At 39.1% G+C, this 16,632-nt stretch overlaps 1 protein-coding gene across 2 annotated transcripts in view; it reads right to left on the reverse strand.

Annotated features, from left to right (window-relative positions):
• Window positions 1–10,500: 10,500 nt before the first annotated feature.
• Window positions 10,501–16,632, reverse strand: part of MAN1A2 (mannosidase alpha class 1A member 2) — a 144,943-nt gene continuing 138,811 nt past the window's right edge. The window contains exon 13 of one of the 2 annotated variants that reach the window (XM_081492966.1): window positions 10,501–16,379. In XM_081492966.1, the coding sequence (XP_081349092.1) occupies window positions 16,247–16,379 (133 nt within the window). In that variant the 3' untranslated portion in view covers window positions 10,501–16,246. The remainder of the gene's footprint in view (window positions 16,380–16,632) is intronic. The other variant, XM_081492967.1, reaches the window with a different exon arrangement.

A 16,632-nucleotide genomic window follows, 5' to 3' on the forward strand; every position in this document is an offset into this window, starting at 1 on the left:
TGGAATGCCCAGAGGCAATGGCACACACGGTATCACTGCCCTTTTCAAGAGAGAGTCTTCTGCATGCCTGGGAAGCTTCCCGCAGTCTCTAGTCCTCTCTTCATTCCGGAGCTCTTCAGGGACTGCACCCTGGACAACACAGCTCCCGTCAGCCACAGTCCGAGCAAGGAGGAACTCAGGGCCACTCGGGCCACCCCTCGGAGCCCCTGAGGCTGGAGGCTGGCCAGGCTTCTGAGATCTGTTAGGTGCAGATCCTGGTGGAAAACCCAGCACTCCAGCTAGACTCATCCAGGCCAAGCAACACGCCAGGACCACGATGTGGAAGAAGCGGCCCACCTGACTCTGATGGAGACTGCAAGATCCCTGTACCTTTTTCAGGGGGCCCTCAGGGAAGATTGGCTTCATGCTGTAAGCTAAGGCGGCCAGCACTGGGCCCGCAGGAGGACTCCCTCTGTCCTCATCAGAGGTGCTGTGGCTAGTGGTTAGGAGCACAACTCACTCGTTTCAAATGACCATGGGAAGGCTACTTAGTCTGTCTGAGGCTCCATTTCCTAATCGGTAAGTGGGAGTGATCATAGTCCCTACACTCCATGTTGTTAGGAAGATTATATGAGATAATATCTGGAGAAGGAAATGGCAACTCACTCCAATATTCTTGCCTGGAAAATCCCATGGACAGAGGAAGCTGGAGGGCTACAGTCCATGGGATCACAAGAGTCAGACATGACCGAGAGACTAAACCATTCCCACCATGAGATGATATCTTCAATGTCCTAGCAAGGTACCTGGCATTTTAGAAGGGCTTGGAATACAAGGGCATTATTGCTAAGCTGAATGACGAGAGCCTGAATTATAGAGGGATTTATAGTCATTACAGGATGTACAGCAACCACCCTCTGTCCACAAAAGCTGTGTTAGTCTGAGTTGTTGAGCAAGGCTAAAGTCAAGCGGTGGGTCTGTGAGCGAAGCCCTGGCTCCTTGATCTGGGCTCCCGTCCAGAACAGCTGTTCAGGAAGCAAGGCTGGTCTGAGCCTCAGCTGGTCTAGCCTGGTGGTGCCACATGGGACAAGCTATTTAATCCTCCCCACCACCCTGAGAGAGGTATGTAATATCCCATTTTTCAGATGAGAAGATTGAGACCTAGAGATGTTGGATTTGTGGCTGGTGGTCACCAAGTGAATATGCACCAGACCTGGGATTTGAACCTGTGATGTTTGACTTTATTGAATATCTGTCTTTTCTGTTGTTATTTCTTGCCAGCACTCAGAACTTCTAAGTTTTGGGGAATCCCTTACTATGTGAGTTCAGTGGGAGGAAAGCTCCTTGCCCCTGTCAGTCAGAGTGAGTAACTGGATCCATCTCCTTTGTTCACCAGGCTCCCCTGGTGGCAACAGTGGTAAAGAACCCGCCTGCCAATGCAGGTAGATGTAAGAGACGTGGGTTTGATCCCTGGGTTGGGAAGATTCCCTGGAGGAGGGCGTGGCAACCCACTCCAATATTCTTGCCTGGAGAATACCAGGGACAGAGGAGCCTGGTGGGCTACAGCCCATACGGTTACACAGAGTCAGACACAACTAAAGCGACTTAGCACACAGGCACCACTGTTCACCAAAAACACAAACTTCAAACCTTGCCCGAGGCCGCAAAGCAAGTGGCTACTAAGAATAGGTCTGTGATGGTTCCATGATGGAGGCTGTGTCTGACAGTGGCCTCCTGCCCGGGGCTCTCTGTGTCCTGGCTTCCTGAGTCCCTGGCTCCCACCCCTTCTCTAAACCCATGCCTTGAGCTTTCTGCAGCTCTTCTCTCATAGGAATTGCAAAATTAGTGTGTTCAAGAACAAGTTTCGAATTCAGGCCTCCTAAGTCTTAATCATTTCCATGCAGTAAATGGTAACTCTATTCTGCTGGTTGTTCAGGTCAAGAACTCTGGAGTCAACCTTACCTTCTCTCTCTCTCTCATAGTCATATCCAACCCAGGGACAAATCACGTGAGCTTTAATCTTCAAATCATAGACCCAATCACTGTGTTTGCCACTGATGTGAGTCACCACCTTTCCTCACCTGGATTATTTCAGCAGACTCTGGCCCTGAACAATCTGCTCTCCATACAGAAGCCAGAGCGACCCTTTACAAGCACTGAGCAAACCACATTGCCCCTCCCTTAGTCTTTCAAGGGCTTCTGTCTCAGTTATCATAAAAGCCAGTGACTGGGCCCGTGTCTCCTCTTGGGTCCCCTCCCCTTCCATGCAAACATGTCATGCAGCCCTGCTTGGAAGGACTTGTTGTTCTAAAGTATAATCTTCAACTTGCCTCAGCATCTTAAATATAATCATATTAAAGATTATATTTCTTTTCCTAGAATGACTACGATTATCACTCATTGATGGCATATGTTCTTGCTGAATTGCTTCAAAATACTGTGCCCATGCTAATTTGTTTTGGAGTCATCAGAAGGTTGGATGAGTATTTTTAACAGATACTTCTAGGGGACTTCTTTAAACCTTTTCCTAAATAACGTTCGTTTTGTGTATCTCATGGGCTCTTTGGTATTGGGAGATGACTAAACCCAGCATTTCAGAAGGGATAGCCACTCCTGGGATCTTGGTGAGTGCCCCTGCTTGCTTACCCCAGACCATGGACAATGTGGTCTCAGGGACTAAAAAGGTCTGCATGAGAGGATTGTTTTATGGGTCTCAGTGAAATGGGTGTCCTTGCTCAAGTTCAAGGCTAGTCTTCCTACTTGTGCTTTGGATCTCATATCCCCTCCTTTCTCAGGTACCTCTGCCTTATCAAATAGGCTCCTTTCCTCCTTATCCTCAAACTCTATCTACTTCCTTGAAAAACTCAATTCAAATGTTAGGTTTTTAAAGAATCTTTCTTGATTATTTTCCCCCCTCCTAAACCTGTCCTAAGCTTGATGAGATGCTCCTCCTACTCTCCCCTATAATATGAATGCATTCCCTCTGTTAGAGCATTTGTCATAATATTAAGTGGGCCAAACCCTGTTTGGGAATAGAGATTTTATTTTGATTTCTATATACTTGAAGCTTATTAGAGATTCTGGAAACAGAAAGTGAAAGTACAATAAATGTCTGTGCAATATTATAACCATGTTAATTATGTCATGAATCACATGCAAATTTTCTAGTCCAGGTTCCTCATTTTATAGAAAATACATGGAGAGCCAGAGAAGTTGAATAACTTGCATAAGATTTTACAGTCTTTCAGAGGAAGATAACAGACAACAATCTTGGACCCCTGACTAGTCAGAGGTCTCTGTTTATCCCATTAGGCCTTCTGACATTCTGTGCACCAACTGCACAGTGTATTTCCCATATTTGCATAAAAAGGACACAATATATGACAAATCCCTTTCCTAATACCTAGACTTTTCTTAGTGTATATGGTTTTGACAATGTTTTTATTGCTAGGAAAACTCCAAATCAAGATAAATTGACCCTTAACTGGGGCACCCTGGCTTGATGGAGGGCACTGAGGTCTGAGAACTGGGTATTTGACAGATAAAGAAGTTGTTAAGTAGATTAAAAGATGATTACCATACTCTGTCCTTAAGCCTCTGTCAAGCTAGTTGAGGATATAAAGGCATTTCCACAAATAAATGTTAAGACAGAATATAATAAATCAAAAGAGAGTTGAAAATAAGAACAATGGATGTACAGTGTGGAAGAAATTACTCAGTTAGGAATGTCAGGGAAGGTCCTGTAAATGCTTCAGTGAGAACACAAAATGAGTAGAATTTTGATAGATGTGGATAAAGGCCTTTCAGCTGGGAAGAGTAAACTTTAAGGCTAAAATTTCTGGAGGGATTTATGAAGAATATCAATAAAAATATTTATTCATCCATCCATCCATCCTTTATTTATTTCTGGAATGGCAGATGGCAGAGTGAGGGGCGACTCTTTTCTCCCAAAAAGAATAAAATAGACAAACTTTCCAGAAATTGAGCAAGGGCATACAACAAATCAAGAAGCAGTTATTCAAGAAAATATCACTGATCTTCAGGTAAGAACAGTGTGTCTATAGTATTTCAGCCTAGGGCTTCGCCTATCAGCATGGCAGGTCTCCCAGGCAGGACAGCTGGGGTGGAGGGAGTGCATAAAAGCTCCGTTCTTCTGGGCATTGTTAGAAATAGCAATCTTAGTGGCAAAAGAACAGGAAAGATCAATGCAGCTAGCCTGAGATTTTGGTTCTGGTTAGGACAAGCAACAGATTGGCAGACTAGCCAGAAATTTAACAGGGTGATTGAGAGGTCTATGGAATGACACCACCATAGTGTACCTAGACATATCCCTGGTGGTTGGAAAGGCTGCAAGCAAGAGCAAGGCAGAATATATATTCAGGGGAGACTAGAAAGAGCCTTGATGTTGTTCAGTTGCTAACTTGTGTCTGACTCTTTGCAACTCTTTGTACCATGGACTGCGGTACACCAGGCTTCCCTGTCCTTCACTGTCTCCCAGAGTTTGCTCAAACTCATGTCCATTGAGTCAGTGATGCCATCCAACCATCTCATCCTCTGTGACCCCCTTCTCCTCCTGCCCTCAATCTTCCCCAGCATCAGGGTCTTTTCCACTGAGTTGGCTCTTCATATCAGGTGGCCAAAGTATTGGAGCTTCAACTTCAGCATCAGTCCTTCCAATGTTGATTTCCTTTAGGATTGACTGGTTTGATCTTCTTGCTGTCAAAGGGGCTCTCAAGAATCTTCTCCAGAACTGCAGTTCAAAAGAAAGAGCCCTATCTATCTGCATACATTCCTGGCTGAATGTGAGGCCTTGGACACAGGCAGCTCTCACTAATGAGGGCCCAAGGTAAAGTGAAAGCTATATGAACTTGTAAGCTGCACACAATTTGAATTGTTCCACAGCCTCCACACAGATCCACTGGCAAAGGATGGAAGACCTTACTGGCTAAAGATATATTGAGGTAAAACTTCTGACAGATCACTGGCTGACCACTAAGCTATGCTGATGCAGGGGTGACTCATAGGAAGTCGTATTTAAAAATACAAATAAGTTTCAAAACATACAACACTGAGGAGAGATATCAGTGACCATGAAGCCCAGGAAAGATGATCTCTATAGAATTAGTCCAGACAAGACAAGTGAAAGTCGCTCAATTGTGTCCGAATCTTTACAACCCAATAGGCTATAGTCCACGGAATTTTCCAGGCCAGAATACTGGAGTGGGTAGCCTTTCCCTTCTCCAGGGGATCTTCCCAACCTAGGTATCAAACCCAGGTCTCCTGCATTGCAAGTGGATTCTTTACCAGCTGAGCCACAAAGGAAGCCCAAGAATATTGGAGTGGGTAGCCTATCCCTTCCCCAGTGGATCTTCCCGACCCAGGAATCGAACAGGGGTCTCCTGCATTGCTGGCGGATTCTTTACCAACTGAGCTATAAGGGAATTAGTCCAGGGAAATCACTAAACAAACAGAAAAATGGCAGTGGCAGCAATCACCACCTTCCTGGGTGGAGGAGATCAGATCAGAATCCAGAGTTGCTATGATATTGTCTAAAATGTCCAGTTTTCAATCAAAAAAATTATATATATATATATATATGACACGCAAAGAAACAGGACAATGACTTAATTTCATGAAAAAAATAAATAGCTAATAAACATCCTTGGCTTCCACCCACTAGCTGCTGGTAGCACCAGCCCTCAATTCCCAGGTCATGACGACAAAAAATGTCTTCAGACATTGCCAAATGTGTCCTGGAGGCAGGGAAAAAATTACCCCTTTATTCAGAACCACTACTCTAAAACTACCAGTAATCAACATAATGTGGTATTGGCATCAGTTCAGCCACTCAGTCGTATCCGACTCTTTGAGACCCAATGGACTGCAGCACGCCAGGCCTCACTGTCCATCACCAACTCCCGGAGTTTACTCAAACTCATGCCCATTGAGTGATGATGCCAACCAACCCTCTCATCCTCTGTTGTCCCCTTCCCCTCCTGCCTTCAATCTTTCCCAGCATCAGGGTCTTTTCAAATGAGTCAGTTCTTCACATCAGGTGGCCATAGTATTGGAGTTTCAGCTTCAGCATCAGTCCTTCCAATGAATATTCAGGACTGATTTCCTTTAGGATGGACTGGTTGGATCTCCTTGCGGTCCAAGGGACTCTCAAGAGTCTTCTCCAACACCACACTTCAAAAGCATCTGTTCTTTGGTACTCAGCTTTCTTTATAGTCCAACTCTCACATCCATACACGATTACTGGAAAAACCATAGATTTGACTAGATGGACCTTTGTTGGCAAAGTAATGTCTGCTTTAAAAAATGCTGTCTAGGTTGGTCATAACTTTTCTTCCAAGGAACAAGTGTCTTTTAATTCCATGCTTGCAGTCACCATATGCAGTGATTTTGGAGCCCCCCAAAAATAAAGTCTGTCACTGTTTCCACTGTTTCCCCATCTATTTGCCATGAAGTGATGGAACCAGATGCCATGATCTTACTTTTCTGAATGCTGAGTTTTAAGCCAACTTTTTCACTCTCCTCTTTGACTTTCATCAAGAGGCTCTTTAGTTCTTCTTCGCTTTCTGCCTAAGGGTGGTTCATCTGCATATCTGAGGTTATTGATATTTCTCCCAGCAATCTTGATTCCAGCTTGTGCTTCATCTACCCCAGCATTTCTCATGATGTACTCTGCACATAAGTTAAATAAGCAGGGTGACAATATACAGCCTTGATGTACTCCTTTCCCTATTTGGTACCAGTCTGTTGTTCCATGTCCAGTTCTAACTGTTGTTTCCTGACCTGCATACAGATTTCCCAAGAGGCAGGTCAGGTGGTCAGGTATTCCTATCTCTTTAAGAATTTTCCAGAGTTTGTTGTGGTCCACAGAGTCAAAGGCTTTGGCATGGTCAATAAAGCAGAAGTAGATGTTTTTCTGGAACTCTCTTGCTTTTTCAATGATCCAACGGATGTTGATCCAACGGATGTTGGCAATTTGATCTCTGGTTCCTCTGCCTTTTCTAAATCCAGTATTGGCATAAAGAAAGACACAGATCAAGGGATAAACTTGAGAATCCAGGAATAAAACTTTACATTTATGATCAGTTGATATATTGCAAAGGAGCCAAAGCAATTTAATAGGGAAAGGATAGTCTTTTCAATAAATACTCCTGGGATAATTAGATACCAACATGCACAAATGAGACCTTTATCATATATAAGGAATTACTTTGCAATAAATCATACACCTAAATTTAAGAGCTAAAACTATAAAACTTTTAGAAGAGAACACAGGTGTAAAGTCTTTGTGACCTTGGATTAGGCAAAAAAGGAAAATCCAGGAAAGAAAATATTGCTATATTACACTTTATCCAAATTAAAGTAGGTTGCATTCAAAATACAGCATTAAAAAATAAAGACAAACCACAACCTTAGAGAAAATAGATACAGTATAAAGAACTCATGCAACTCAATAAGAGAGTCCAGTTTTCAAAATGGGAAAAATACTTGAATAGACATTTTACCAAAGACATCTGCACAGCTAATAGCACAGACTCAACATCATTGGTCATTAGGAAAATGCCAAAGAATGCTGTATTCAGATATTTCACACCCACTAGAACGGCTGTAACAGACAATAACAAATGTTGGTGGGGATGTGGAGAAACAGATACTCTTGCCCTTATACATTGCTGGTGGGTATGTAAAAACAGTCACTTTGAAAGACAGTATGGTAATTTCTTTAAAAGTTATAGATAATTTTTCCATGTTATCTATCACTTCCAACCCCTGAGTATATACACAAGAGAAATGAAAACAAATATCCACACAAAAACTTGTATGCAAGGTTCATAACAGCATTGCTTATAGTAGCCAAAAGTGAAAACCAAAATGTCTATTAATTGGTGAATGGATAAACAAAATATGGAATATCCATATAAATAAAATATTTTCAGCAATAACAAGGAACAAACTCGATACTTTGCTACAGCATAACTATAGATTGAAAACCCTATGTTAGGTTAAAGAAGCCACCTGCAAAAGACAACATGAAGTGACCAGAAAAGGCAAATCTATAAAGACCAGGGCTTCCCTGGTGGCTCAGTTGGTAAAGAATCAACTTGCGATGCAGGAGGACCCAGATTCCATCCCCGGTTTGGGAAGATCCCCTGGAGAAGGAAATGGCAACCCACTCCAGTATTCTTGCTTGGAGAATTCCATGGACAGAGGAGCCTGGAAGGCTACTGTCCATGGGGTCGCAAAGAGTCTGACACAACTGAGAGACTTAGCAGGCAAACATAAAGGCAAAAAGCAAATTAATGGTTCTCAAGGGCTGAGGTAGGAACAGAAACTGGCTGCAAATGGGCATGGAGGATCTTTGTGGATTGTGGGAGGGTTGTACAATTCTATAAGCTTACTAAATATCACTGAACTTCCCATTTAAAATGGGAAACCTTTATTTTGTGTAAATCATACCTCAATACAGCTGTTAATTTTAAGAAGTTAAACAAGCAAATGGCAAAAAGTAGTTCTCTTATATCCTTGCCACAAAGAGATAACTGCTGTTAACTTTCAGTTTTTTTTCCTCTGTTTTAATAAAATGTTCTACCATACAGTTTTAAAACTGATTGGTTCATATATATTAATATATTTGTGTGTCATTAATAACAACAGATCCCTCATAGCTCAGTAGGTAAAGACTCTACCTGCAATGCAGGAGACCTGGGTTCGATTCCTGGGTTGGGAAGATCCCCTGGAGAAGGAAATGGCAACCCACTCCAGTATTCTTCCCTGGAGAATCCTGTGGACAGAGTAGCCTGGTTGGCTACAGTCCCTGGGGTCGCAAGAGTAGGACACAACTAAGCGACTAAACCACCACCAATAACAATAACAAAACTGCACGAAACACTTCATGAAATGCTACATGATGAAATTGAAAAACTACTTTGGGGATCATCCAATGCCTTAATTTTACCCCCTTTTGGTTTCATTTCTTTACATATAAAACAAGGAAGTAGAACTCGTTTTCTTGGTTCTTTGCTGCCCTGAACCTCTTTTATTAAATTTTTTCTACTTCTTTTGGAATTATTACTCCAATCTGTTGCTAATGAACTTAATTAAAAAATAGCAACTAACATTGTAAGCTTATTTCAGCCTGGGTACATGGATTTTTCATAATTAATTCTCCTAAAAAATCTGTATTATCTTCCTTTTACAGAGAAAAAATTAAGATTTTCTTAGGGTTAAGAAATCGAAATTCTCTTGAGGGAAGGAGAGAATGTGGAATTATTGCTCAATGGTTACAGAGATTGTTTGGAGTGATGAAAAGTTTTGGAGATAGATACTGGTGATGGTTGAACACTGTCAGTGTAATTATTAATGCTACTGGGTTGTATACAAATATGGCTAAAGCGGCAAACTTTGTATTTAATTACAAAAAAAATTTTTTTAAGACATTTGTTAGGTCAGCCAACAGGACTCTCCTTTTTTTTTTTAACAGCCTTAATGAGGTACAACTGGCATAACATGCTGTGAATTGAAGCTGTATATGGTATGATATATGCATACATTGTGCAATGATTACAATAGTCACTAACACATTTATCACCTCACATACATTTTTTGGTGTGAGACAGTGTTAAACCTTCTAGCAACTTTCAAGTATGTTTCCATGCTGTTAACAACTTTCCATGTTGTTAACTATAGCCATCATGCTATACATTACATCCCTTCAACTTATCTTACAAATGGAAGTTTGTACCATTTGACCAACATCTCCCCACCCCTCAGACTCTGGCAATCACCATTGTACTTTCTATGAACCAATACTCTTTAACATGAATGCTATTTACACGTTGACAGTGTTTTGTAACCCAATGAAATAATGATGAAAATCTGATACCTGACAGAGGCTTAGATTTTATCAAATAATAGTCACTCAAGCTTCCGAAAAGATAGGTCCACCCTTAATTTTAATATATCTATACTTCAAATTTCCTAGTTTAAAATTTTGATCATTAAAATCCACTGTGGCAGGAAGAAGACGACTTCAGGGATGTAAACTGGTTATTTTGGCTTTATACTACCCTATTTGATGCTTCAGGGGTACAGTTATAAATATCCTGTGCTTTTACAGTATTGATAGGTTAAACCACTGTCTATATTATAGCTGATTCTATTCCTCAAGTCCCATAGGCCTGTTTTTGCTCAAGAACCAATTAAGAAGAGTCAGGCAACAGAAAGAGATCCAGTGATTATATAATTTTTAAGCTTGATGGTCTCAGAGGTTGGACTAGATAAAACACACAGGCCTACAGTTTGTTTTCTTAAAATTAGATGGCATGAAAATTTTATCTGGCAAGCTCTTCATCTTTCTATAACATTGAGGAATACTAAGATTAGCTGAACCAAAAGAAATACTCTCTGAATGTTCCCACAGTCTCCCAACTAAAGTCCAAGTTGTTCTAGAAATAGGAAGACTGAACTGTGCTGTCATCAGTGGGTACAAAAGAAGGATAAACAGACTTTTCACTTAAAGAACATCTTTATTTAATCTTTAATATACAATATTACCTTTACTTTATAAAAATTACGTATGGAGGACATAACTGGAAATCAGTTCAGGAGTGGCCAGTGGGTACCGATTTAGGAGGTTATACTTGCCCCACTTATTAGTTTAGGGAAAAATTATACCAGTGAATTTGAGACCAGTAAGATTGAGAAATGGCATTTCAACTTCTGAATCCAGTATTAAAACTGGGGATGCTTTATCCAACAAAAACTAGTTTTTAAATTTTCTAAAAAATAACTTTTCCCAAGAAAGAAGTGAGCTTATCTCTATGGATTTTTCTGGTATATAATTTGCAGTGGAAGTCTGTAGCTTTCAAATAGCTGTAACACATTTTTAATTATTTAAAATCCTCTGCATATTAACATGTATGTATGTGGGTGTACATGTCTGTGTACTCACACTTACATTCACACTGATTCACGCTGAGCCGAAGCCACCTGTATTGTATGCTGGACCTAGAAAGGTAATTCATTTATGGTGTGTGTCCCCCCTGTCATTCTGAGTACAGGCTTCCCCTCTTCTAGGATTTCCAAATATAGTGAAATATTTGGTAAACTTCTTTGTGAAAAAAGCTATCCTCAGGAAGCTCGGTGCACTGCAATGTACATACGTACTAGCAATGTGGTATCGTGTAATTTCATGAGTTCTGCTGGGTTCAAAGTTTAAAGTGGGTTAGTTGTTAAACAGTTAAAAGGCTGAGGATGCTTTAATTTAAATATGATGCACACTGACATTCTGAAATACTATTGACTTGAAAAAGATTGAGCAAGTGCAAGAAGAGAAAGGGAACTCTTCTTTTGGACACATCTTTTTCTCTGCATTCCTCAGATTTAGGCTGTTGCAGAGGTAACAAGGGCAACAGTACCTTTCTGCAGTCTAAGAAAAGAAATAGTGGTTGCCACAAGGCAACTGAGGCACATAATCCATTTCCTGTTGCTTAAAATTTTTTCAGGAGATTGACTTCTGTAGCACAAAGGTCAGAAATATAATTTCACATTCTTGTCATAGGGTCCTAAGAGTATTCAAGTGGAGGAATTTTTGCAGCTCCAGCCATCCAGAGTCCTGGCCCAAAGGTCAATGAGCAGGCAGAACCTAGAGCAAATATACTAATTTTGATACCACAGAGACCCTTCCTTTTACATGGAGACTCTGGAATTGTGGCATTAAATGACAAGAAATGGTAAGGGTTGACAGCATACCCCACAAATAAACAAAATGCCTCTTTCAAGATAGTTGTACCATACTGAAACCTGAACAGCCTCCAGAGTATAGCTATTTTCAAGACAACAAATATATAGCTTTAGGTTACACAAATACATATGATCGTACATACACGACTTTTTCTTTTTGCTTTAAAAATGAATTATGTATTCAAAACACAGATAAAAGATGCAAATCAAAGATTATAGGGTCTTACACAAATTAAAATTGGGATCAAGGGTTAACAACTATGATCCATGGGCCAAATCTCGTCCTCCATGTTCCAGAAAATAAAGCTTTATTGGAAAACAGCCACCGACACCCCTTCCTTTACATGTTGTCTATACTTGCTTTGATGGCTCAACAGCAGAACTGAGTAGTAGAGACAGAGACTGTATGGCTCACAAAGCCTGAAATATTTACCATCTGGCTCTCTGGAGGAAAGCTTGCTGATCCATAGATCACAGAGAACATGACTTGAATGAGTTGAAGGAACAGAAAATCATCTTCATCAATGTTCTAGAACCAAGTACATTAAAATATCTCCAGATCATATTTGGTTACTCAAATATTCTGCTTAGAATTTGTGCAGCCAAAAGCAGTTAACAACGGTGTTCGTTAATTAACAGAGACAATACTAAAAACCTTTCTGTGTATCATTGTATTTATGTATATATCTACATAAAGAGTAGATTAAGATATGAGCTAGCCAATCTGAGCGTAAGGAAACCTAAAGAAAAATAAGAACTCAAAATACCATTACTAGGAACTGTTATTAGGGACTTAGAAATATTTCAGTATATTCTTCTTTTATATTTAACAGCATGAGACCATCACTAGGAACCACAGCAGAGCATAAACAATTTACAACTAACTGCAAATTTTACCCATTTAATTATGTGACAAAATTTTTTGAATATAAAATAACCAGCATTTCTATAAAACTTAACTTTTAATTATGTAATTAAAGTGATAATAGCAAAATAAGAATGTTTTTATTTCTAAAGTAGATATTTTAGTCAAAGTTGCATCAGAAATCAAGTATTTCTTTTGACATTTTTCAAGAGACTTTAGTTATTAACTACAATTATAGCTGTTAGTATTATATAGTAGCACATTGTTTAAAATATATTATAAACCATTTCTTCTTTAATTTAAAGGAAATATAAAATTAAGGATTTTGTAACATGAATCATACTGAAAAACACTTAAAATGGTATGAACAACTCTTATACAGTAAATGCCACTGGAATCACAAAGTGTTCTAATACTTGAAAGTGCCGAGCACAATGCTTGGCACACATTAGGTATGCTGTGCTTGTTTACTAACTCATTCACTCACTCACTCATTCATAAGGAATCCACACCTAAGGAGAAACTCCAAGGGCAAGCACAACAAATTTTACCAACAAATTTGAAGTTTTGACAAAGACTTTGGCAATGGAGAATGGGAGAGGAGACGTTAATGATCAAAATTTCAAACTGCTTGGTTAAAATCTACCAACTGAAGCCCTGGGTTGTCCTAGAGAACATCACAGAGAATCAGGGTCAATATTTCACAACAGGAATATATTCCTTCAATACCCAGGTTTTGCTTTTACACATAAATATCTGCTCAAAGATAAGAATAAGTTGGTGTCAGACATAAGACAGCACATCTCTGCAACCCACCAGAAAGTAAGAATCCTGTGACTGGGTACCTATTTTTCTGCACTGAGATTTCTTTTTGGTTTGGGACCACGTTCTCTTGGTTTTAACAACTTAATACTGGTTTGAACCAAAAACGTGATTCTAAAATTCTAAAAGAAAGAAAAAAAATATAGAAAGTAGAAGGGTGTTCAACATCTATTTTTTTCTTTTGTATACCAAATGATCTATCTACTCTGCACATTTGTGCCAAAGGCATAAAGTAATGTGTCTGCTTTTGAGGAGGCACCTGGAAAGGAGCATTTCTAGGCTCTTTGCAGAAGGTCTTAAAAATTTAATGAATGTTTAACCTGAGTCATAAGGTCTACAAAATGCAAAGGACTGTAAAGGACAGAAAAAAAGTAAAGAATACTCTCAGAAATTAGCAGAATATGGGAACAATATAGGATAAGGATTGGAGAAAAGAAAATTTTAAATCCTTAAAAAAAATAAAACATGACACTGGCAACTCGTAGCTGACTTAAATGTAATTGCCTTTGGTATTCAGAGAAGAAAAAAAAGAAAAAGGAAGCATTGTCAGAAGCTCTAGTCTTCTCACCATCACAAGGAAGATAAGGAGATGATGAAGACTCTTCCTTTGTCCCTCTTAAGAGTTTTTGCTTGTACTAGAACTAGCCATGCTCATATACCTCTCTGTCTTCTCTTGAGCTCCAGAAATACAAAGAGAGCACTTGGTGTGGGGGTTTTGTCTTCTCATTCCTTGAGAAGTTCCTGGGGAATCAAGAAGGTTCCTTTACTCTGCATTCTTCTAAATGAAGTGAGGAAGTGTTCACTGCCATCTACAAAGCTGTTCTGGGTCTTTTGTCAAGTCAAGTTTTTCATTTTTTTTAAATGACTCATAAATGGGCTTGTGCTATTTTTAGGAGCAAAGCTAATGTTTTTTGAGAACCAAACACTTTCCCTTTCTCTTCTCAAGTTAGTCATCTACGCTTTTCATTTAAAATTTTTAGTTTTTCAACTAGTAAAAGATATTGCAATTTCAAAATATGTACTAAAATATAAGTCTCCTAAAGATTTAAATAATGCAACTGGCTCTACATCCTTACTTTCTATGTATACTGAAAATCTTGAGGTGGTTATCATTTATGGATCCTCTTCTGAACTATGTGAACTGTTTGACTATTTGTGGTATAAGATGAACACCCTTAAAAATATTTAATCATATTAATTTACTAAATCTTTTTCCAATGTAAATCTACCACATGCTAATAAAACAATAAAAAAACCTATCAAAATAAGACAGTAAACCTTCAGAACTCTAAAGTGGGCTTCCTACACATTGTTTTATGAAATCTTCAAATTCATAGTAAATATTAGACTAATAATACTACTCCCAACTATTACTGCCAATGGAAGCTGTCTGTATTAAGTATAAGGAAGGAAAAGCATCTTGCACTGTGACATAAATTCAAGGGGCAGAAAATTTATAAGTCTTATTTATCTTTTAATTCCTGAAGTTATTCCCCCACAAATATAAAGAAATATTGCAAAATCTATTGATGGTAAGAGAAAGCCCCTTAGATATATTTCAAATTTAGTGTAATATCATTAAATTATACCACATTTTAATTACTAAATATCATTTTGAAACTACTCTGATTAATTCTTTGGATTTATATAAATATCCTTGGAGAAAAAAAGTTGAATTTATTTTTTACATAAAATGTTTATGAAAAGCTCACTCATCTGATGGGATAATAAAGGATCCCCTATCCCAAAAACAGTTAAGGAAGTTTCACTACATTTCGTTTTTGATTTAATAAATTGTGAAAGTAATCTGGCTCATCAAGGTAAATTCAGAGCTGCATAACAGTGCAGTGAATTTTGCCAAGCCACACAAAGAGCTGAAAATTGAGGGAGTCTACTAAGGTCAAAGTGAATGAAATTTACTTGGTAGATTTGCTGGTTTGAAAAAATAATCTCCTACCAACAAAACCAAGGCTTTCTCTTAGAACAGGTTTCAAGGCAACAAACTGTAGCATTTCCCCCACTTTTTGCCATGCTACCAACACGAGACTGAACAACATGCACAGAATTCCAAACCCAGGCTCGTAAGTAGTGGTGATGATAAATAGTAGTTTCAATGATTCCATATGGAGACAAAGACTTGAAGAGTATTCTTTGTGAATCACGTCCCCAGAGAAATCAAATTTAACCAAGAAATATCAATGGACTAGACTGCGATTTGAAATGGCTGCCAGTCTGCATCTAATGGGAACTTGAAAATTCAGAGAGGGACAGGTATTCTGTTTCTTTTTCGAGTCTTCCTGCGGCTGATGCAGTTACATTGTTCTTTTGCTCTTGTTTATTTTAATCCATTCCATTATTAAAAATGGAGAGGAAAAGAGGACAAACAATGTGTAAATATTGTGACTTGAGAGCTGCTCCACTTTGGGAGGAAACAAATGTGTAACTGGTTCCAAAGGCCGTCTCCAACTCCTGCCAGGTGCTCCACATTGTTGGCTTATTCTTAGGAAGGATAGCCTCCAGATTCCAGGACTCTGGAAACAACAGCAACAGGCATAATTTCTCAAGTGACCATCTTGTTAAGAATCAAAGCACATGAGGTCTCTGTCCTACATACACCAGAATATGTTTTGGTCAGGTATAAAATGGAATCATTTCAAAGTTGAAATATCTACAAGTTGAAAAGTCTTGCAGGGAATAGTCATGTTTCACCCTGCCATGTTGACTTAAGAGGTCCAGGTTTTCAAAAGGCCCCTCTCCAGACTAATTTCTGTAGTGGTCCATGTAAACAAAACACAGGTGAGAATGGTCTTTCTGGAGCTGCGTTCATCGAACAGCAGGATTTCTTGAAAGTGTGGTGTTGGCTAAATGTAACACAGGCAGGGGGTGAGCCTCTGTATTAAATACCCAATGGTCTAAAGGTAAAAGGTCATCACTGGAGAACAGCAGATACAAATACCTGAAAATTTAAAAAAAAAAAAAAAAAAAAATGAGTTTCAACTAGAATTCAACAAGAAGATCAGGTGATCTCAGTTATAATGGGAGAGTATACCAGTAACCTATTTTGAGCAACTTTGATGAAAAACACATCAGAAAATGAACCTCAGTCATTCAAATGATTAAAAACACAAAAGCAATGTATTTCAGAAAAGTGCATAATAAAATCCAGTAAGATGAACAACTAGACCTCTGAAAGAAGGCAGTTAAAAAGC

The sequence above is a fragment of the Giraffa tippelskirchi genome, chromosome 5, assembly GCF_054371585.1.
Source record: "Giraffa tippelskirchi isolate mGirTip1 chromosome 5, T2T-mGirTip1v1.2.pri, whole genome shotgun sequence".
NCBI classification, from domain to species: Eukaryota; Metazoa; Chordata; class Mammalia; order Artiodactyla; family Giraffidae; genus Giraffa; species Giraffa tippelskirchi.